Source organism: Agelaius phoeniceus, chromosome 1, assembly GCF_051311805.1.
Source record: "Agelaius phoeniceus isolate bAgePho1 chromosome 1, bAgePho1.hap1, whole genome shotgun sequence".
Classification (NCBI taxonomy): Eukaryota; Metazoa; Chordata; class Aves; order Passeriformes; family Icteridae; genus Agelaius; species Agelaius phoeniceus.
The window spans coordinates 26,501,837-26,526,209 of NC_135265.1; the positions used below are offsets into that span (position 1 = coordinate 26,501,837).

General features: G+C 37.9%; 1 protein-coding gene across 1 annotated transcript in view; it reads right to left on the minus strand.

The window, feature by feature from the left end:
• Nucleotides 1–12,032: 12,032 nt before the first annotated feature.
• COL28A1 (collagen type XXVIII alpha 1 chain) overlaps nucleotides 12,033–24,373 on the minus strand; it is a 55,308-nt gene continuing 42,967 nt past the window's right edge. The window contains exons 25-33 of the mRNA XM_054644249.2: nucleotides 23,214–23,282; nucleotides 19,342–19,410; nucleotides 17,339–17,419; nucleotides 17,213–17,248; nucleotides 16,995–17,031; nucleotides 16,139–16,693; nucleotides 14,750–14,937; nucleotides 12,638–12,854; nucleotides 12,033–12,202 (exon numbers count right to left, since the gene is read on the minus strand). Coding sequence (XP_054500224.2) covers nucleotides 12,033–12,202; nucleotides 12,638–12,854; nucleotides 14,750–14,937; nucleotides 16,139–16,693; nucleotides 16,995–17,031; nucleotides 17,213–17,248; nucleotides 17,339–17,419; nucleotides 19,342–19,410; nucleotides 23,214–23,282 — 1,422 coding nt within the window. The remainder of the gene's footprint in view (nucleotides 12,203–12,637; nucleotides 12,855–14,749; nucleotides 14,938–16,138; nucleotides 16,694–16,994; nucleotides 17,032–17,212; nucleotides 17,249–17,338; nucleotides 17,420–19,341; nucleotides 19,411–23,213; nucleotides 23,283–24,373) is intronic.

Here is a 24,373-nt window from a genome sequence, read left to right on the forward strand (position 1 = left end):
TTCTAGGTTAGGGTGATATTTGGCATTTTTAAAGGGAAAGTGGTTATTTAATTCAGAAATGTAGCCTGAGGTCTTCATTTTTTTCAGCTTTCTAATATATAGTCCAAGACATCTTAAAATGCCAATAAAAATAAACTGTAAAGATTTTTTTTTGTTACTGGTTAGTAACTAGCCCCTGTTCTCTTGTGTAAAATGTTGCTCCTTTGTTGTGATACTACAGGACCAGTACAGTCCCTTTTCATCCTCCTCCCCCAGAAATGCTCTTCCATAAGCTTTCTTTTATTTAGGGAGGCTGAAGCCTCGGGTTTTAGAGTCTGCACTGTAGTGACCAAAGCATCATCCAGATCTGTGTTACACACCTGTGGGGATAAGAAAGTGTCAATTCTTTTGCCATAGCTTAGATGTTCCCTTCTTTGGAGGTGTGATTTGTCTTTTAAACATTCCTATCATTTCTCCTTCCTTTTAGTTTCCTTTTTCTGTCAGTGGTTGCACCACTGATCTGCAAAGTGCTGTTTGAGGAGTACATGGTACCAATGGGAGCTGAAGCTGTGTATGATGCACAGACAGACCTGTCTGCAGTAAACTTACTGACTTACAGCAGGTTTTAAAGTCAGCCTAAAGCCAATCACTTCAAAGCAAGAGTTGGAGCCAGGTTTTATCACTTAGTGCTTAAAGTACTTCTCAGTTTGGTAGGATGGACAGGTGGACTGGCTGGAGATTCCAGCAGCCAATTGTGCTAAAGAAGCATGAAAAATCTTTTCCTTGGGAAGAGGGAATTATTTGTAGTAATGTTGTCTGGAAAGGAACACAAGCTTTCCAACTGTCTTCTAAGCGTTGCTGAAGTCACTATCTTATTTTTCACTTTTGCACAGAGGTGAACAGTCTTAGAAAGATGACCACATGAAAATAGAGTTTCAAATTTGTATCTGAATAGAGATGGGAGTTTCACAGGACTGTTTGTTACATCAAAAGTTTCTGTGAGCAGCTTATTTATTTCATGTAAACTCTGCTTTACTTGAGTAGGTGTGTAAGTTTGCAGTACTGTTCTTCAGTGGTATAACACCAAACTGTGATGTCTATAAACACACCACTTTGGCATCTTGAAGTCAAAAAGGCTGGTTTGCTTCTTTGAATTTCTAACCTGGCTTCCAGCAACTCCTTGGCACCTTCTCATTCCCCTCCTAGGATAAAATTCTAAGTGGCTGCAAGGAAAGGAGCTCTGTCAATAGCTTCAGTCGCCTAAAGGACCATATCAGCCTTGTGCTGCTACTTCCCAGTTCCACCCTGTGCTTTCAATGTTCCCCAACAGAGCTGGATCCTGCATGGTCTCAGGGTGTCAAGGTTTTGACTCTTCCTCCTCTGTCAAAGAACAGATAAAAAAAGACTTAGGAATTAATGTGCATTCCATGCACCTTTAAAACATTGGATTTTTTGTTGGGTTTTTTCTTTCACTGTCCCACATGAGTTCTTAACTGTGAATCACTCAAATGTTGTGCAATTAATGCTGGCTTCCTGCTTCCTGCCCCTGGAGATGGAAAGCATAAGATTTAACATAAATGTTAACTTAGGGCCAAGTGAGTACTTGGCAGAAATCAAAACAAATAGATAGGTCTCTAATTTTTTTAATGCATGTTTTATTCAATCTAGTTACTCGAAATGTGAGAGTACTGTTGAATATCTATTCTCTGACTATTTCTCAAGTGGAGGATGTGGCTGTAAACTAGAGCCTATATCCTTCCTAAATTTGTAATCCAGTTGAGCACTCTGCAGGGATTTATCCTAAATCAAATGAAAATCACACCTGAGGGCTTGAAATTTTCCCGGCACAGGAGAGTGCTTCACCATTTACCATTGAAAACAGCAGGTTTCACATATTCCACTGTAGGATCTGTTGAAATCATAGCTGAAATATAGTTAATGTTTCAAGGACAGGTAGGGTAATCATGTCTAAACCAAATTTTCAAACATCATTTAGAAAAGCAAACTGCTGTTCAGAAGCTGGCAGTGCTTCCCTGGGGATAATGAAGCATTTGTTCCTGTTCCTGACCAATGTTACTCAGGGTTATTTCTAGAGAATAGGCGGTGTCTGTTTACCCAGATTAAAACATCACTTGTCAGTCTAATCAACAGCATCCTGCTTTTAAACTATTTCCCTGCCAGCCAGCTTGGGCTCCATGCACTTTATCTTCCAAACTTCCAGCTTCCAAAGCTGCATTTCATATATCTTGTTCAGAGTCATTCAAGGAAATATTTCCCAAAAGGCACTGGACATGTCTTCTTTTTGGGGAAGCTTCATGATGTCTAAATGCAGAAATTGTCTTATCAAACATAGAAGTTGTCTTATCAAATGTAGATCTGAAATATGCACAAATTGGTTCCCAGTGGGAGAAGTCTCATGCATGAGCTCTATCTTCTTGCTTTAAACTATACAAAAGTAGCATTTGAGTCTCATTAGTAATTGTACAACTACTAGTACTTTCTCCAGGAGAATAAGTTAGATTCACAGAGCCTTGATTATTTCATATAAGCCTATTATAATTGCACAAAATTCCCAGTTGTGCCAGTCCATGTGTTGGCCAGAAGTTCTTGTTCAAGAAGTGTCAGCAATTCCAACTGAGAATCAGAGCCTTATAGATGTGTGGTGGCTCTCTGGGTTGATCTGGTCTTTGCAGCAAACAGTTTCAGTGTTGCTGAATTATTTTTTGTTTGTTTCATTTTGTGAGTCAGAGTTGTAGATTTTATACATATTTTAAAAGCAAAAACTTTCTAAAAGATCCATAGGTACTGGTGGTGAGCTGCCACCCTGAACTCTCAGTCCTTGGGAGTCTCATAGAAGTGGAGGGAGCATGAGTTTCTCTTATATGTAGCATCTAGGAATTTTTTTCTTCACTTTAGGGCAAAATAAGGAAACTATTACAAATGTTTAACAGTATGAAAAAAACCAAAACATAAAAGAATGGTTGGAAAAAATTTGCTGTGTCCCATTAGCCACACATATTTGTGGGCTAGATGTCTGGGCCTAGGAGAGACTGAGAAAGCTGTTGCAACATATAAATCAACCAAAAACATTAGGAGGTTTCCTATGGCTTTTGCAGTTAAACAAAGGTTAATTACACATGTTCAGCTGGACCAGCTAGTCCTTTGACTTTTAAATATATAATTGTGTATGCAGGAGTATTGTTTCTAAGATGAGCATGAGGTAAGAAAACGCTGGTATGAAGAATGTGTATGTCCCATGCTAGTTATCAGTCAGTAATGGAGAGACTCTAAAAGGACTGAAGTGAGGACAACCCCTTTTGATTTTACTTCTTTGTAATGTGCTTGGATGGCTGAACTCCAAAATGTTCCAGCAGGAGCACTTCATCAAGGGAACACCTTCACAGTGGGTGTTCTGCACAGCTTCTTGCTCCCTGCTGCCAGTCAGCACATTCTGTATTTAGTACCTGCCAGACCTCTCCCCCTGACTGCCCTCAGGAGCTTTGGACTGTTCAAGAGGGTCAGGTTTGAGGATGAGACTCACTTCCCCAGGATATTTGCCTGTGTGCAGGAGTGTAGAAGCTTGAGTAAGGCAACCTGACCTTGTAGTTGACTTTCCTTTGAGAGGGAATCCTGAATAGACTGGATGATTTCTGTGGTCTTTTCCTACCTGAATTTTCCTACAATCCTAGAAACGTCAGCTTTGCACATGTTTTGCACCTCCATGTTTTACCTTCAGCTCCTCCATGTCTTTTCTTGTTAGTCCCTGCTGCTGCTTTGCATTCAGCTCCCTTCTGCAGCCCACAGAGCCCCTGCCTGACCATCAGCAGTGCTGGATCGTGCCCACCTCACCCTTTGAGCCTTCATGTTCTCCCTTTCCTTCCAGAGCAACAGTGGTATTGTGAAAGTTCTGCTTGTCATTCTGAGTAGCACTACACTAAGCATTTCCTTATAGTCCCATATTATAGAAGGGTGGTTAAAATATCTTTTGTGTCTGTGCCATTTCCATTACGTGGGAAAGGAATTGTTCTGTTAGATTGCCTGACTAACTACAGGGTGAGTTTGCCCTCCTTCCAGTGTTGTGTCCTGGTTAGTGCACACTGGGGTTTATGGGTTTAAAAGTCCTTTTGTCTGTCCCTGTACAATCACCATGCCTATTGCTTGCTGAACAATGATCTTGCATTTCCTTGGTATTGATAACCGTGGTACTGGCACAGTTCCTTTTTCTGTTGCAAAAGCTTCTAATCTCTGAGGAGAGATTAGAAGGAGGTAGCTGCTGTTAAAAATGATGATTATAGGCAACGTGAGAACAGGATCCAAAATGTTTTTAAAGTAATAAAGTGGGGCCAGTGCTGCTTGTAGCACCTGTGCATAACTTAAGCCCAGTGCTTATGAATTATTTGCAATTCTTAAAAAGCACATGCATAAAGACCAGGAAACAAATGCAACAAGGCAGGAAACACTTTCTCTTGATGTTCATTCAGCATTATGCTGATATTTAGCATTTCACTGCTGTTTCAAAATGCACCTGCTCAGTATTAGAGCAGGAAGCAAACTGGTTAAAGAAAGCACAGCCAGCATCCAAAAACTGTAAGTTGAGACCCACAGGAGGAAATGTCCAAATAAATGCTTGCTACCCTCTGGTCACCAGCTGGCAAGTAACTGCCTGAGAGGAGGTGGTGATCATGGATTAACAAAATATTCTGAGTTGGCAGGGATTCACAAGGATCAAAGTCCAACTCTTGGTCCTGCACAGGACCAGCCCCAAGAGTCACGCCAAGTCCTGAGGGCATTGTCCAAACACTTCCTGAACTCTGTCAGGCCTGGTGCTGTGACACTTCCCTCAGGAGCTGTTCCAGTGCCCAACTACCTTCTGGGTAAAGAACCTTTTCCTAATATCCAATTCAAACCTCCCCTGACACAACTTCAGGCCACTCCCTAGGGTGCTGTCCCTGGTCACCACAGAGAAGATCAGTGTCTGCCCCTTCTTTGCACCTCATGAAGAAGCTGGAGTCCAAGGAGTGCTACCAGCATGCCACAAGTGTGAAAATCAACATTCACCTGGGGGTAAGAATGACCTGATGAGACTGTTTGAATGAATTTTATATCACAAATACCTTCCAGATCTGATAATAATGCTGCCCTCTCCTATTGTAGCTGTGTGATTAAGTGGTAGTGCTGGAGTAGGCTCCCATGACAGAACAAGATGCTACAGAAAAAAGTCTTAAGATAAATGAAAGTAAAAATATTTCCCTGTGCAAAATGTACCAATTAAAAAGAAAAAAGAGAGGAGTTTAGTGAAATGATGTTCTGAACGAAGTCTTGTTCTCAGGGCTGTAACATCAGAAAGCTTTGCAGAGAATGGGTGTGCTGGGCCATGGCCAATTTGAGCTGACTGGAGGGGTGGGTTCAGCCTCTGCCCCAGGCTGTATCCAGGAGGGGTCATGCTGGGTGTGTCAAGGCACAACCCAAAAGCAGAGTCTGAAATTTTTACTCTTGTTTCAAACCTCCTGCACCACCTTGGACTCTGGAGCCCTTCACTTTTTTTTTTATTGACTGATTGTTAGAATTTTTTTTCTTCATTTGCCAGACTCAGCAGTATTGCAATAGATATGGATGGAGGGGGTCTCTGCCAGGTCATTCACAGTGTGATTATGGGGTGTGCTGCTCTTTGGCTTTCATGCTATGGTACAGTGCGTACAAGCCCTTTTACAGCTGTGTTCCTGCTTAGTGTAAATACCTTGGCCCTGCAATGCTCAGAATCTGGTTTGTAGAACATCCTGTTTACACAATGTTCAGGTTAAGCCAGTTTTAAGACAACTTACAAATTTGTAAGTTGTACAAATTACAACTTACAAAGGAGACCGTGAAGCATCTACAGTGGCCTGTAGAAAATGTAAGTTGTGAGATGAATCAAGAGGCAATTTAAGCAGCTTCTGCTGCTGAGCTGAGTTTTGGAAGTTGTTACTTTGATATTCCTTCTAAAAACCTGTTGAAGTCTCACTGTTTGTTTTACAGAGGCATTTTGTTGTTTTCCTCCTGGTGGCACTGCAGGATAACACTGTGGTCCTTGGGGCCCTGTACTGCAGCTGCATCATTTAAGATGCTGGGATATCTTCTTGCTGACTCAAGTTCTGTTATGCTTGACTTGAGGACCAGTACAACACCCTTACTCCATGATAACCTATAACTTATTTGGTGGGACCCATGTTGGATGATTTTCTCCTCTTAAAAAAGGAAAAAGCTTCAACCAGCTTATGAACTGTAAACAAATCAGACACATCACTGAGAGTGTAAAAAAATCTCAAAAAAGCCTGACATATGACAGCTAAATTCTCAACAACTCTGCTCAAAGGATGGTTTTCACTCAGACACATTCACTTGTATCCTTTAGAATGTCCAGCAAGTACTGTGACTTTTGATTGACTATATTGTATGGTTCATATGGAAAAAGAATGGAAGATTTCTACTTGGAAACATGATTGTTCCCTTCAGGAAGAACATGGTGCTGCCTCCAGCACTGCCCTCATCAGTATACTTTCCAGTTATTACAGATATTGTGTATTTTGGCAGCGTTTGACTCAAGTCACTTATGATGTGTTCAGTTACATGGTGTGCAGACTAAAAACATCCAGTCATAGTCCTCTGAGGGAGCTTGAAATGAAAATATTAATCTTCAAACCCAGATTCTATATGTGAATCTCATCATTTGTTAATTAATTTGAAAATACTGCCTCTCTGGTCAGCAGAAATATACCTTACCTATTAATTTACAATGTAGTTAAGACTGATAGAAACTATCCTTTGAGAAAACATGATGCACTAGGGAGTTGCCCTAAATGAAGTAAGAAGTAGCTGAAATTACCAATTATGTCATGAATGTAATCAGAAGAATTACTAGCTATTTGCTTTCCATGGAAAAATCTGTCCCCAGCCTCAATCCCCACACCCATGCCTGTGTGCTCAGCCAGCCCAAGGCACCCCAGGGGCAGCAGGCAGCAACCAGGCCACAAAATCCCTGAAATCCTTCATGCTCTCCAGTGCTGAGCATCTCTCTCCCCTGCAGCCCTGTTGCCCTGATTTTTTAAGGTTTTTCTAAGCCTTCTGATGTTTACATTCTTGTCACGAATGTATGAACTTTCTCACACACCTTCTGTAAATAACTTATTGTTTTACATTCTTTTATAGCGGAAGAGATATTTGATGGACTGTTGGTTTGTCCAGTGTCATTGGGGAGGTGGCACTTTCACCCTCCAATCCACTGTCACTTTAAAAAATCTATAAATGTTGGAGCCAGAAAATAACTTCCCTTTTTTACCTTGAGAACAGCGGTGTGTGCGCGTCGTGTTATTTTGTGTCTTATAGTGACACAACCCCTCTTCCCAGCCTCTGTTTCTGAAGGCACATCCTGGGGGCCTTTCTGATTTATTGATCAGCTTTTTACTGCTTTGGGAGGTTTTTTTAAAGTGTTCTGAAAGCTTTAAACTGTTGAGACAGGAGCACCAGTCAAAATTCCAGCAGCATTTGGGATTAGCTTAGTTATTTTAAAGCTAATCCAAAACTCTTTGGGGGTTTTACTCACGTGTTGAGCTTTTGCTTGCCAGATTTATTCTTGTCAAAGCACTTATTGACCACTCCTTTTATAATAAGAAATGGTTTCTTTGTTCGGGCTAACCATGCCAGATGTTGGTGATCCCTTTTGCCAAACCAATAAAATGCAAAAAATCTCCCTTCTCCCTCCCTGTCCACATGTAGGGAGGTTACAGCTGCTAAAAGCAGAGACTGTGGGACAATGGGCTCTCCTTCTTTTGTCTTACAAATTGCTCTAAAATAGGTCAGACATACATTAGAATGCCAAAATAGAAAATCTTTATGGATTACAGAGCATTTGACTGAATTTCTACATATTCCTGGTTAGGAAAAAAAGTCACACTTCAGTAGCATTTGGCTAAAAATTTGAGTTTCACTTATCCCTAAAGCTTAGAACTGATTTTGTCTCATGAAAAAATATAATAATTCTCCTGGAAGTAAAGACCCTTATATTTAAGGCAGTCTTAAGTAAACAAATCTAGTAACTAAATATAATTTATAATTCATATTTTGTTGTCTATCTACCAAGTATGGCAGCTGAGATGTCTGCTTACTGTTGCCTGTGGAATTTCAAAACCATGACCTGCTGCAGATTGGCTTCAGCAGCACCTGGAAGAGTTCTACAACTGGGAAGGTAAAATGTTAGCCTAGAGAGATAAAAATTATTCTAAAGAATGATTGATAAGAACCTGCAGGAGGAATAACAGTAATGTCTAAGATCTCAGTGCTGAACTTATGTTTTCTCATGTGTCAGCAAAAAAACTGCTCTACTTGCAGGTAGAGCTGGGGAGTCCCAGGCCACACACCTGCCCATGAGTGCTTTGGCCCTTTCACTTGTTTTGTTAATAACAAAGAATCATCAGGTTACCTATGAGAACATGTTTGTAACTCTGTGCTGTGATACCCTTGCAAGCTTTGGGAAGGGTGTTCTGTACGTATAAATGGTATCAAAAGAGTTCAGGAAGCAACCAAGGAAGTGTGGGAATGTGGCACCAAATCTATACTGTCCATAAAATGTTTTCTTACAAATGGGGATATTGGTCTCAGCCATGCTATCAATAGCATAATTTTTAAGTAACCTTTTTCTCCTTCTTTATTTATCTTTTTCTTTCCATTTTTCCTTCCAGGGAATGTCTTTGATGGCAAGTTCCAAATGAGGAAACATATCAATCAGTTTTCCAAGGATGTTCAAAAGTGCAGTGCAGGAAATGTTACATATCTTCAGTCAATTTAGGGTAACAGAGAGGAAATTTGAAGATGTAAAAGCAACAGAGGAGTTTCAGACAGCGGGATGGTCAATGCAGAGGCAGTGTTATTAATGTTTGAGTGAGTCCTAGGGACAGACAGTGAGTGAACTGGGTTAAGGCAAAAGATTAATTCTGTTTGATAATTGTGAACAAGAGAGTGGTAGAGCTTCTCAAAGTGAAAAGCTGCTGCTGTTCTTTGCTGAGCAAATGAAACACTATTTTCCTGTTAATTTTCTGAGTCTTTATCTGAACTCAGAATCAAGGATGTCAGAAAAAGAATTTATCTTATAATGATCAGTTCTATAGAAAAGCCTGTTTTCACTACTCTTAGCTTTCATGGTTTATAGCATTTGGCCTGGTCTAGTAGAAGATTTAAGGATTTAAGGATTAAACTATTCTAGCTTTTAAAATTGCCCGTGACAAAAATAAAGGGTTTGTTTGCTTGTGAAAACTGCAATTCTCTCAGCAATGATCTTGTAGATTTGACACTGGTCGGGAATAAACCAGTGGATGTTTGGCAAGCAGGGCCCTCTCCTGGTTCATTGCCCCATGACAGCCTCGGGAAGGCAGAGCTGGGTGAGGACACAGGGGAGCCAGTGCTGCCAGTCCCTGCTGATGCAGATTTAGGGAAAAGTCCTTTCAGGAGGCACTTATGTGCTTTTCCATGGTTTGCTAAATGTCTGAGCATACATTCAGAGTTTGCAGTCTGGAGCTACACAGAAAGACCTGAACAGAAAAGGATGTTCATTTCAGGATAATCTGATTTGAACAGCATACAACTTTCAAAACAACCTTATAGATTCACTTTTCCCTCTTTGCTACAAAAGGTTTAGTCAACTCTACATGAAAGTGGAAAATAAAGCAGTGCTCTTTTTTAAAACCCTGGTTTAACTGCATTAAAACAAGTCCTTGTATGCATGTTAAAGAGTAACTGCTTATTTTATACCCTTGTTAAGTAACAAATGATTTCACTATTTGTACTAAAGCTTGTCAGCTTTACCAGAAAGGTTTTCAATAAACTTTATAGAAGATATTGCAAACCCATAACCTACATCTTCATATTTATTCCCAAACTCATTATCCTGAGTATTTCTTAGACAGATATATCTCTTTGTCTGGAGATCTGGAGCTGAACACACAGCTAATTCCATCCCTGAAGCAACTGCCCAAGCATGCCAGATTAAAACAGTTTTGAAAGATCTTGCAGATTCTTAATCTCTCTTGCAATTCCAGTGGGCTTTGCTGCTGTCTGTTTCCAGGTGCAGCTAAATGTAAAATGTTCCTGGTAGGAATAAGGGGATCTTCATAGAATGCATAGTACAAGATAATATCTTTCAGTTTTACTGTTCCATGTCACACAGAAATTAATTGTGCCCTTGGAGGTTTTTTGAATGATCATCATGTTATTATATTATCACATTATAGTTCTGAGTATAAGAATAGGATGTTTTCTGGGGCTGCTCTCAGTTTTTTTCAATTTCTAACCTGAAACTTATTTAAAAGGCCAGATTTTTGGGAAAAAAATTAAAAACTTTAAACTCAACTTCAAGCACAGTTTTCCACAGAATTAGGTTTGTATCCTATTTGCTGCAAAACAAGTTCATTTTGCAAAGTACATCCTGTCATTTATTTACAATTGTGCAAGTCAGTGTTTGAACATATCAAGAGGTGTCCATACAGCCTGTGTAGATTCTATTATTTTGTTTACAAAGAAATAATGATGCTTGACTCTTTATCAGGTATTACTTCCCAATTTAATAATATTTGTAATTTTCAGTTTTAACAATGAGCTCATATAGGGTTAGAGCTAAAAGTAGAATGGATATCAGTAAACATTAATACATATCTTTCAGTGCTTTTCCCTTTTTTAGTTTAGTAGCATATATTAGAGTATTAGACTGAAATAACTCTTTATTTTTTAACCCAGAGGGCCTGAGAAATTGAAATGTACTGACTAGCTTAAAAGGACATGAAGAACCCAGTTTTTAATGCAATTCTAAATGAAAGTCCAACCTTTACAACTGAAACTATTATATTGATGTTAATCCAAGTGTGCTTTAATAATGGAAAAAAACCCTCTCTAATTACCCATATTCCAAAGAAGAACTCTAATCAATGGAAATCTTTATTCATGTCTCTAAATGCTGTGTTAATAGTGCTAATTTCAGGAACTACTTATTATTGTTTAAATCTAGAGCATATTTTATTCTTCCATGAGACTGAGAGACCTTGGCCATTAAAAACCAAGTGTAAACACTTTTGATATTTTAATCCTAAAAACAGAATCTCATTATTCCCATGTGCAGTAGTACCAAGTTACTGTAAATTCAGAGGTAAAGGTATGTCCCTGTGTGTGTGTATGTGTGACTTCAAGTTATTGCTATGGTGTTGCAGTTAACATACATTATGCAGGAACCTGGTTAATGTGCAGACAGTAGTGGGGAAAGCAATAAAGCACAGCAGTAATAATTTCAAGCTAACACATTATTTTGGATTCTTCTCAGTCAGTTCTTCCTCAGTACACACGAACTTCCAGCTTCAAGAGTTCCCAAGAGAAGTAATTTCTAGAATGAATAAGAAATTGTTTAATCTTCCTGAAAAGTTTTGAAAAACACACTCTGCAGCTCAATAAAATTTTCCTATACTGAAAGTTGAAATAGAGTATTTAATGCAAGTTATGTGGGATAAGTTATACAGCTTTTGTAAAGGCAGTTATGCACTACTGATGAGAAACCTCTCTGAAGGCCATGCCTTGCTCACTAAACAGATGTATCAAAGATAGCCAGTACAGTCTGACTGGATTTCCAAAATGCAAGGTCCCTCCCCAAAGGAAAGTCATAGATTTGAGAGGAACAGCCTTGTAAGTTGTGAAAAGAATAAAACTAAAACTGGGATAAAGAGTCAGTGGAGAGATGTCACTGAAAGATGAATGCCACAGTCTGTCCTACTTAAGATAAGTGATCTAGAGAAGTGAGTAAATAGGGTGGTGACAAAGTTGGAGTTGGTGACAATATTGTGTCCCTCTAAAGTAGTTAAGTATCAGTAGTAAAGTAGTAAAGAAAAGAAATGACTGCAAGAAATTGCAGAAGGACCTTGTGATATTGACTGTACAGGCTATGAGTTGAAAAGGAAAACTGAGTTTTGATTAATGTAAAATAAAACATAAGAAAGAAAAGAGGTGATTGAGGGAGGACCAGAAGGAGACAACTTACTTATTCATCAATCAACACAGGTTTCTCGACATTCTTTTTCTGTTTCAAATCTATTGTTGGTACCATTACAACCTCCATACCAGAACTGGCCACAAGAATTGCCAGCCTTGTCATAATACCATTTCACCACATAGTTCCAACAATCTCCTGGTTTCAAAGGTTCCAAGCACCTTGGATCTGAAAGTGCATCAGTAAAAGTTAGCTTGGATTCTGGGAATAAGTTATGTTATCTTATAAGTGCCTCCTTCAGTAAGAAAAGCCCCCCTTTTGTTTTCTTTCTTGTAGTGCCTGGCCAAATTCCACTTCCATTAATGACTTACCTGAACAGGCCTAAAAAAATAAAGGATTAGTTGGAAGCAAGACTGCCTAAATCCTGATGCAAGAATCAAGCTGCTATTTAAATACCTAAGCATGCAGTTGGTACACAAGGGTATCATCTCAGTCTAAAAATCTGTCTCTGACTGTGTGTGATGTCTGTAGATAGAGCACCCAGAAAAACAAAAAGTAATAAAATCTAAATTATATTGGAAGAGGAAGTGGGGTTTGCTCTTTTTTTTTTTTTTTGGTACAGACTTGCTACCCAGAACCAAGTAGACAGAATTTATTACTCACTTTTTTGGGTTCTTGCTACCTCTGCTTGCCTTGCAGCTGGCTGGTGATCTTCAGTAGCAGTTCTACCAACAAAAGGATTGACAACTGGGCTCAGGGGTCTGGTTTCAGATATGTTATAAACTGGGGGAAGTATTGATTGTCTGTGAGGAGAGGCAGTCACGTTGTGGTCCTGAGCAGATGGCAGAGGTTCAGTGTATGTGGATTGCGATGGACCATACTGCAAAAGGAGTCAAAATCTTAAAATTCTGTCTGGGCATTATACTATGACCAAAAAAAAAAAAAAAAAAAAGTGATAGAATTATGCAGGAAACTTTTGCTAAGCAACATGTGAAAAAACACTATTAAAAGCATATTGGTTACTGTGATTTTTTAGTATGGAGCCATAATTTTCTGACCATGAGAACATAATGAAAAGGGAAAGTAATGCCTCTGATTTAGCCACTAAGCTGAATTCATTCAATTTAAGCTAAATTCCAGTCACTACTTAGTCTGCAATACAAATAAAACAAGAAATGGGAGGAATTTTTGGGTAAGTCACTGCTGCTTAACATCTAGTACACTCATTGGGCATGATCTGACATCTTCAATGTCTCCTATTTCTGGTTAACAGCCAGTTGCTAATAACTAGAATTTTAGAATTTACCTTGACAGAAGTGTTAAGCAGTCAACCCCGCTCTTCAAATTGCAACTATTATCTAAATATTTGGCTAATATTTTGGTATATTCAAGAAGATTTGCAAGGTCCCTAGTACAGTATAGTACAAACAGCTGCCTTAATCAGACATTGATTACCTACTGAGAGCAGAAAGGAATTTGATACTATTCAATATCTTCCCATTTACAGGCCACCACTGGCAAAGTCAATTTAAGAAAACTCTTCAGAGTGATTGGAACTCAGTCTAGGTGGAATGTAAAGATGCAGACAATTCATCCAGTCCTTTGAATTTTGCATTTCTTCTCTAGGTCTACAAAAAAGATTCTATTTATTATAGTAATTCAACAGTTTGAAGATTTATCCGTAACAACAGCCAGCCAGAACCAAGTGTGTGAGCATCTAATCCTATCTAATATATCTATGAACCTACCTAAGAATCCTTTCTGATTCTTATCACATGTTTTATAAAATCAGCATCTATCTAGGTTTACATTTATTTTTCTTAATAATACAGAATGTCAAAACTGACCCTCAGTGTCTCACAGATCTGTCTAGATGTATTATAAGCCCAAAATCTAAATTAATCACACTTACCAAAGGAGCTCTTATTCATGGAAATATTAATCTAGATTTTGAAAGTGAACTATTTAATTAGGAATCATAATATATAAACAATGTCAAAGGATTAATAGTGGATAATCCATTGGCTCCTCCACAGTAAGACAGTAATATTTAATTAGCTGTAATCTGTATTCAATTAATATTTGAATACCAGTATCATGGTCTGTTATATCCATTCCATGCAGCTACAGAGGTTTGTAGATCATATATTTTAAACAGTTTATCCATCTGGTTTCAAGGGCAAGCAAAGCTCATTTTGTAAAGCTCCAAGTTTTTATTGACTATTTTAGGCAAAGCAATAAAAATGCCCTAAAGAGTTGACAAATGTCCTAATTGATGCTCCAACAGGGCTGAAAAACACTGGACACCTGATAAGGGAGCTAAGGTGATCCACACCTGCAGAAAATATCATCTTTTGCATCAAAGCTCTCCCTGTCCTGTCTGTGTAGCAGCACTGTTTTGGAGGGAAGAACCTCAATGCAGGTCAGGAGAAATTTAAAGCTGGAGAACAAAGAGTAACAAATAAGGACTTCTAGAAGTACAGCCCAGTGTGGAAAGTGAAAGAACACCAAAGGCTTAATAACTTGGAAATATGGCTGGGAACAACCTGGAAAGTGTGTGACCATGACAAGAAGGATTTTACTAACTAATCTAATCAGCTTGCATATAAATAAATGTCTTATCTACTGTGCACTTGCCACAATAGAAATGTCAAATGACACGTTATTTGCATATTAAAATGTGAATAAATGGTTAAATAAAGATGGCAAAATATTCAAATTCAAATAAAGACACATATTTTTAAAACATTTGACAACTGTTACTAGTTTACTCACTGGGTTACTAGATCCTTTTGTAGGAAGTATAGCAATCTCTGAAGTGGTCATTTTAGGTAACAGGCTATTAGCATCTTTCCTGGCAATTTCAGGTTCCGGACTTGGAGAAGGAGATAAAATACTGTAATTTCTGGTGTATATTGCAGACTCGTTCTCACAGATTTTTGTGATCAGTTTATTTTCAAGAACTGAAAAGATTAATGAAATAATGACATTTTTAAAGGGTAATGAAAAGAAGTCACAATGATTCAGAACAAGCTTTTAGTGCAGTATTAGTCCTTAAGGTTTAATTACAGTGACTTGTGAAAGACCATCTTCTGTAGTTATGTCAAAACACAAATGATAAGTAATAAAGTAACAGAGTCTCTGAATTATTTTATTTTAGTGACATGTTGTTCTTTTAAGAAAAAACAGATAAAAATACCAAGTCCCTCTAGGAAGTAGAAGTCATAGCAGAAAAGAAAATAACAGTTAAAAAAATGAGGGTGAATGAAAGGAAGTGTTTACACATAAGAAAGAAAAAGAAAAACTGGGTGACAGTTTTCTACTTATTTGTAAAACCAAAAACCACCAGGGACTGGGAATATTTTTATGTTGAATGCTGGAGTCTGAGTCAAAGCCTTAAATTTAATCCCAGCAGGAACCAGACCTTAGCTTGGATTTTTGTTAATGCCTTCAATCCAGACGTAACTTCATTTACAGTCTTAGCATAGCAAAATAAGTTGATGCTCAGGAAAAGTATAGGCTGGTCTACAGTTAGTCTAGATCAGTGACCCTTTTTTTTTTATGGGTCATTTTAGATTTCCTCTGGAAATCTCCTGATTTCACCCATAGCCACAGATATTTTTCAAGCCACATACATTGAAATATACCATGTCTATCATATCCCATTCCCTTCGTTTGTGGTTTTACCATTTTTTCCCTGAAACTAGGGTGAAAGCACAGGTTTCCTTATGGTTTTCAGAAAAAAAAAAAAGAGAGAAAGAGTCCTTGCAAGAGAAAGTGGAGGAATTCTAAGACTCACAAAACCCAAAAGAAAGAGAGAGTTTGAGATGCTATGTCAAAGTGGATGGAAACCTGCATCTCTCTAGGATGAAGCTATGGCCAAGCACAAAAGGACTGTGAAGCAAGGCTGATGCAATCTCTCACAGAAGAGGAGTACCCCAAAGAAGACCTGGGCTTAGAAAACTGATGTTAATTGTGGTTTATTGCCTCTGGAAGAGGTAAAAAATTAGGCACAGGTTTCATTTGGCCAAAGATGATGCGAAACAAGAGCAAGCTTTATCCAAAAGAGAAATAAAAGCTGCCACTCAGCAGGCTGCCTTGCCTGGCCATGGGAGAGGCCAAACATTCTTTCCAGCTTCCTCATACTGAAATAGTTTCTTTTACCTGAAAGCGTTACGAAGTCGTCTATCTGATAAACATGTTCTTCATCAGGGTCTGTTGCAATGAGCTGCATTTCTTTCAGGAAGTCATCAAAATGAGGATCAGTCCTTTGTACAATCCCAATGACAAAAATCTCAATATCTGTAGCATGGGCCTCTCTCACTATGGTGTCCAGCCGTACTTTATCCCGATTGTCCGCCTGTCCATCCGTTATTACAACAGCCACCTTCCTCACGGCCGGGCGCGCTGCCTGGAATAAGTGGATGGCTTCCTGGATGGCAGAAGCTGTGTATGTGCCTTCTCCTAGGTAGGGCATCTCATCAACAGCTGATTTCAGGTGCTCCTTGCTGGTGTATTGCTTCAGAGAAGACACCAGGTCCACTCTGTGGCTAAAGTTGATAATGCCAATGCGGGTTGTAGCGTGGTTGGCCGAAACCTTGTCAATGAATGTTTTCATAAAGGTTTTGATAATATTGAAGTTTTCTGGTCCAACACTTTCTGAGCTGTCAATGACGAATACTAGTTCCAGTGGCGTTGTTTTACATTTGATACCACAACCTAGAAGAATAACCATTTCAGACATTTTATGAGAGACAACCTTCAAAAAATGAATTGGACTCACATATCAGATTTAGTCAGTTAAAACTCAATTAATTACTTAATTTCTAGTTACTGGTACTGAGCACAGAAACAGATCTGGACCAAATTACTTCAGGTATAGTTCTGGTAACCTTGTGAGCATTGTTTTTATATCAATGGTATCCTGACACACAAACATGCTGAGGAAAAATCCATTCGGTCAATATCTATTCACTGTGTTTTATGAGAACTACATTTTTTTCCATACTGGAATGCTTACCACATATTTCATGGATAAGTCTGATAACATCTTCTCTCTGAAAAAAGAGTATTCATTTGGTTTGTGTTCTAGTGTTAAGAATGCTGAAATATTTATTTATTTACAATAATGTAGGCAGTGCAATATCTCATAAACAGCCTCGTGTAAGATCACATAACCTTTAAATAGTTTTCCCAGATAAACTGCTATTGCTTCAAATAATTCATTTACCTACTTACCGAAAGACCAGGTTCACCTTTTCTTCCCCCAGATCCCTAGAAATGTGTAGAGTGAGATACTTAACAAAAGCCAAATTTACCTAGTTTCTACTCTGTAAATTTAAGTAACATGAAAATGTGTTTTACCTTTGGCCCTGGAGGTCCTGGGTCTCCGATCTCTCCTTTGGCACCTTTGCTCCCTGTATCACCTTTATCTCCATAGTCTCCCTAATTGAAAACAACTGTATTAAATACAGTCATAGCTCCAGTTTTGTTGATTGTCAGAGCTGGAAGGAAGTTTCAATGAGCTTTACAGATAAATTTTCTGGCTCTTTTGGTTGTCTTTTTAATTAATAATTTCTGCTGTATGTATTATAAGGAGAATATCTGAAAGCAGGCTCTCAAAGAAAGCAAAATGGGCAGTAAAAGCATCTTTAAGAAATTTCTGTGAAAAGTTACCTTAGTTCTGGAGGGGGAGTAAAGACATCTGTATGCAAATTGCAAGAATATATAATGTTTGCTGCTCTAAACCAATGTTTATACTGGACCTATGCTAATTTATATTTAAGGAGAGATAACGGCCTCAGATCAGCCACTGTGCTGAAACACACCAGCTCTGCATAAAAGCAAAACAAAAACCTGTGAGCTTTCACAGGACAAATGAAGAGGCATGCTTGGGCTGTTAAATCCATTGGAAAATACAATGATTCACATTTAGAAGTAAATTTGCAATTTTCCCCTCAACTGACTAGACCTTTTTGACTTCCAAAAAAAAAAAGTGAGTGGGTTCTGCATTATGAGACAATTTTCACATAATGCAGGTATGAAATATTGTACATAAGATTCAGCTTCTAAATTAGACCCTTTTTTCAAGAAGAAAATTGTGCAGGACAGATTTTCTTCTTTTCTCTGGAAATTACTAGCCAGCTTACATTTCACTTGAAATTTTAAAGGTTATGAATGTATCTAGATTACTGTCCATTTTGATGTTATTCCTCATCATTGCCCAGCCAATGGAATCACACAGGTAACTCCTGTGTTATAGCCTTCACTGATGATTGTTACCAGTTTTAAAGTATCTTTTTGACTTTATCAGTCTGATTCTGATCTTATTCAAAGTGGTGTACATCTGAAAATTGTAAATAGCTTCTCCACAGCATTAAGAAACCCAGTTTCAACTAACTAAGGTGTTGGAAGAGAGTTCTTATTCTATTTCACAAAATCATAATGTCCAGCAAAGGATTTTACTTTTCATTACCTGTCCATGAATTGAATCTAACATCATCAAAGTTAATGTCAGCATTATTAACAACAGGAAAGCAAATATGATTTGCTGGCTGTGATGGTGTTTCTACTTTCTTACACTTAAATATACTAAAACCTGACCTTTTTGGTACATATACAAAACTCCTGCTGAACTAAACCATTCCTTATCATCTGTGTCAAGTCTCCTATATTAATAGCAAACAAAAAAGTGAGTATTTGGAGAGATTTACATTGGGTCACAAAGATTAGTCAATATGCAAGATGAATATGACTATTAGTGAAAATATTCCAGTTACTATTATTATATTGTGGCATTTGTAATGTGAGTGAAAATAGAACTAGGAGGCAGGAATTTGAGTCTGTGTGAAAGAGCTTGATATTCACATGAAAACTCACAAGCTGTTAGATGTGAATTAAAGTGTAGGAAATTCTCACAATTTTTATAACAACCAGGAAGTTATTCAGTAAGGAAAGATTCAAGCTTGGGCTTCAATCATTGTAGAAAAAACCAAGTCAAGTAAAGCAAAGCCCTTAAATGATGTTAATCATAAAGCAATTCCTTCCTTTTTTTGTCAGAGCCTGGCACATAAAAGGACATTTTTTAATACCTGAAAAATATGAAAAATAAATGAATGCATAATTTTAATAACTTGGAATTATTCTCCTGCTAATGGGTATGACCTCATTCTAGATCCTACCTTATAATCTGATTCTTAATGACTATTAGGATTTTCACAGCTGACAATGAGTAGTAGGTATGTACCATGCTAGCTCTATAAGGTAATGTCTTTGTTTTCTGTTTCTCTTCAAAGACCTGTCACACCAAATAACCAATAAGGGAAGAAAACCCCCTTCTCTTTCCTTACTGCAACCATAGGATTTACCTTTTGTCCAGGAAGGCCAGTTCCTACTGATCCCTTTGGTCCAGGAAAACCTTTGCTTCCTTTTTCTCCCTGAACAAAATATGAAACTTTTGTTTAACTGAAAATTAATGTAAAATCTCTGCTGTTTCTATTCACTTTTACACATATGTACCATGTGATGAAGCATACAATTTTCAAGACAAAAGTGATCTAAGGTTGGAGAAATAAGCAATTAGCTATAATTCAGAACACACAATAAGAATCTTCTAAAGTATATAATGAAGAATTTATTCCTGATTAATTAAATGAAAATTTGCCATTCCACTGAAAAAGATGAAAGACAAAACTAACTTTTCAGAGGCTCATCCTATCTAGAAGCAGTAAAATGTGGTCCAAACCACAGTTTCTCTAGAAATACACACTCATGAGCTTTCCAGGGCAGACTCTTTTTTCTGATCTTAAGTAAATGAGAAGACATCTCTACTATGCACAGTGTGGAAAGCAGAACACCTTACTGCTGAAAATTCAAAAGATAGTATCTGTCCAGTTACAAAGCTCAAAACTGTTTATAAGGATTGCTACCCATATTCTGCTGCATGTACTTAGACTTAAAAAGCACATCCATGTGTGGGCCCACAACGCTATAAAACACAGCTGTTATATATACACAGAAAATTCTTCATAGCTTCTGGCTTCCAGAAACTTTCTTGCTTTATTTAATAGGGTAACAAATATTTTTTATAGATCAACTGTTGTATGCATTTTAAACACAGCTAGAAGTGATTATATTTCCTGGTACATAAATGCTTCACAAAAATTCACATTACATACGTAATTCGCATAAAGCAGTGCCTGATGAAGATACCAAAACCAGTTCCAGAGAATGTCAGTGAGATCAGGAGCAGTTACCACATGTATCAAACCTAACTATGATCTTTCTGCTATCATCTTTTTAATGCTTGTATTGGTGCTCACAAAAGGGTCTAAAGGTCAGTCTATTATTGCTTATAACAGACAGAGAAATACAAAAGTATTTCCAAGTTTATCCAGCCTTCACCTAAGGTGCACCAGTGTAGCAGGACTGATCACTACTATTCCTGCTGTGCTGGATAGGGGTTTATGGATTTCTGCAGGCAAAGAAATAGCTGCACACTGCACACTTAGCCAACCTTCTCTTCCTTGTACCGAGGGCTCCCAGCTCCCATGAGCTGGGAATTCACCAGGAGTTAGGTAATGAGATGCAGCTCCTTGAAGACACAGTGCATGACAAGTCATGTCCATGGATGGTTTTCCCTGTTCAAATTCCAGATCTGACAGAGATCCTGCTGAGATGACAGCTTCTGCTTGCACTGGAGCACTGCTTTCACAGCCCTGCCCTGTGAGTATCTCTTGGTCCACTGGCCCCAACCTGGGGAATGAAATGCTCTGCTTGCCACCAGGGCTACCTATCCCTGACCTGCTAACCAGTAGCCTCTTGCCTCTGGAAGCAGAACTTCCTCTCTCCCCAGTTTCTTACAGAAGCAGCAGTTCAGACAGTATTAGGTAGATGCTAGAGACTGAAAAACAGTGGGTGTATCAAATTCCATAGCTGATCCACTAGGGGGATTTCCTGTAAATAGGAAATACTCCTAACGTGATGGGATGCTCAAGGCAATTTATTTTGCACTGTTATAGGAACTCACAGTGGCTATTTAATCTAATTTCCTTTAAGTCACTTTTTAGCAGGGTTGAGCTTCTCAGAGCCCTCATTTAGGTATTAATGCAAATGGCTTTTAAACACAGTGAAACAGTGTGCCAGTTTGTTTCAAGGCTTGCTGTTCAGCACTGGGACAGTCTCTCCTTTCCACTCACCATCCCACAGCTTCCTGGTTAACTCCTCTGCAGAGCACATACATATGAACCAAAATGAGGATATGCTGTGTATTCCAGTGGTCCTTCACTAGTAATAAATGTCAGACCCAACAAAATGGTAGATTTCTTGCTGCCATTTGTTACTGACCATTTGACATTGTTATGATGGTGTTCAGGCAATGAAATCTGAATGGGACCTACTGTTCTAAGTAAACTCATACCCAGACAGCTGATATTTCTCACAAGCACACATGTGAGTTTCATCCTTTAAAACATCAACCACAGAATCAAATCCTCCTTCCTCTACTTGTGCAACAAGGATCAATCAACATTAGAAGGGTTTATCACAGATTCTATAACTTAGTAAAACCCAAGAAGCTATTTAAAAATATTTATGGCTTTGACAGTTTAATTCATGTACATAATAAATTCAAACCTGACCACCAGTATTTCCAAAATGAACTGAGTGCAGATCTAAGAATGTCTAGACTGTGGTTTTGAAAGGGAACCAAGCATTAAAAAAAAAAACCTGTGAATATAGCTGTCAACATAAAGTAACTTGAAAACCAACTCATTTTTGGCATTCCATTCTTACCGTGTGCAGACCAAGATCTCTCTCTTTATATAAAAAGAATACTTGGAGTGATATTGGTAGCTAAAGTGCAAGATCAGAGTAACTTTATTCTGATGAAGAGTGGCCAAAAAGAATGAAGTTTGATATGTGAAGAAATAGAAGGATAAAATAGAGAGACAAAAGTCCACAAGCATTAGTGTGTGGAGGACACTGGCACTAGCAGAGCAAGACAGTTGCAAAAGTCGCTCAGAAATAAGCTGTTCCTAAGAATTATATAAAAATAATTATAATTTTTAAAACCAATTGTTAAGAAAATAGAAATGGCAAGACTGATCGTACCTACACAAGCCATGGAATACTACAAAAACAACAGGAGCTGAGTTTGATCCATCATATCATTACAGTTTTGTTTTCAAACCCAAAGACATTTCATAAACAGGACACATTACTATTCAACATCCCTAAATTTCATAGCCTTGTATTAGAAACATGCCTTGGTTTGATGGTGTGTCAGTGAACTGGCGAGTCATGAACAAAATAAATTCTGAAGGAATCTGTGCTTTTCTGGTAAAGCTTACATGAAATAATTCCACAATGGACCAAAGAAAGATTATCCTCTGAATCATTTTGCAAACAATATACATTTTCATAAATTTGTTTGTTTGCTTCAGAATGTCACTATTTTCCAATGAAGACCTGTTTGCCAGAGAATTCTCTGATGTTTTTGGTATCTACAGCCAAAATCACAGTATGAAGAGGCACCTTTTCTAACCAAACTAGAACATTGACCCTTTTACTGAATCACTGGTGGTTGACCACTTAGAGTTGGAGACCTGAGCACAATACTCTTGATCCAGGGAAATATTTAATCATATGCTCAATTTTAAGTACATTGATTTAAGGAAAACTGGAGAAACTTGGGTTGTTCTCCACTGGAGCCTCCAGTTTTAATAAATTTTTCCATACATATATGATAAGGCAATTTAACTATTGAATGCTCAGAATATGTTTATGCTTCTCCTTTTAAGGAGACAACTTGTGGCTGGAACTGGGTGACTAAAAACCCAATTAAGAGTATGTGGGTGACTGCCTAATTTCATTTATATTCCTACATGTGTTTAACTTGCTTTGCCACAGTAGGTCTCTGTTCCTGCCTTTTACAAGTGCAACCCAGAGAAAACTATGGATCTAAGTAAATCAATAAGATGTGGCAGAGATAAGCCTTTTGTCTCCAGGTAAAATATATTTTTAATAACAAGAACAATAGGAGAGCAATTGGATCCAAACAATACTGAAAATCCAGCAAATAAAGAAAATATTGCATGTCTTATGAATACAAAAATTAAGTGTAAAATTTATATTTCCGGGAGTTCACTGATTTGGTGGCAAAGACAGAAAGAAGATAATGAATCTCTTTAAGAAACAGTTTGAGAAGAAACTGAACAGATATCACATTAACCTGAATTACCTTGTCTCCTTGTATGCTGATGCCAGGGGGGCCAGGGGGACCAGGCAAGCCATCACGTCCCATAATACCCTATAACAGTCAGCAAAAAAAAGCAAGAAAAGAATGACTGGGAGGTAAGCTCCTGGTAACACTAAGGAAATAATCCCAAAGTCACTGCAAGCAAAAGAAGTAAAACCAGGTCAAGGATTCTAGGTCTGATTCTTCTTTGGTTTATGGTTTCTTACTGCGGGTCTTAGTAATTATCTTTGGCAAATTCTCAGGAAATCAAAGGAACAATTAATTTGAATATAATTAAAGAATAAAATATACTCATGGCACAGAGTGATATTTTCCTCATTTTTCCCTGCATAGAAGACAATAGAAACCATGTTAACAGAACAGCTTCATGCAGTCACAAAAGAGAGGCACAACAGCAGAGGCACAAAGGACCAGAGCTGTAAAAGCTAGTGTAAGTAAATCTGCCAGGTATTTTAGCTAGTTCTTTGGCACTGTGGGCATATGCCAAGCCCCTGAGGTGCCACAGTTCTAGGAGCACCAGTCATTCAGAAAATCCTAAGTGGGAAGGGATGACAGAAAAGCCAAAGCAGCATGTGCTGATTTCTATCAACACAATCAAAGTCAGGTAGAGCCCTTGTGTTTGTAGGCAGGCTAATCTAACATTTCAAAGTGACCAAGTGAAGTATATCTTTCTGATTACATCAAAACTAAATGATTGATTTTCCTTTTTCTAAAAAATTTATTTTTAATTGAAAATCTTTTCAAAATTTGATCAAGCTTCATAAAAGATTCTGTCAAACTCAGCTTGGACTTTTGCTTACTGTCTTATAATAAATAATCACTGTGCTCCAGTACAGTAAGTAGAAATCATTCAGTGGTATGTATATTACCTAGATTTTGTATATGTTGAATATTTAGGCTGAAGTACAAGAAAACTTGGTCATCATGAAATACAAATTTATAGCTCTAAATATTTAACTTCTAGATGTTAGTGATGTTTGAAAAGTCACCATTATCATCTGTGGAGACAAAAAGTTTGTCACAAGTTTTCACAAAATCTCTTGCAAAAAATACTATTCATATATATATATTTATATATACACACACGTATACATATACATATGCATATACATATGCATATACATATAGATAATCTCAACCAC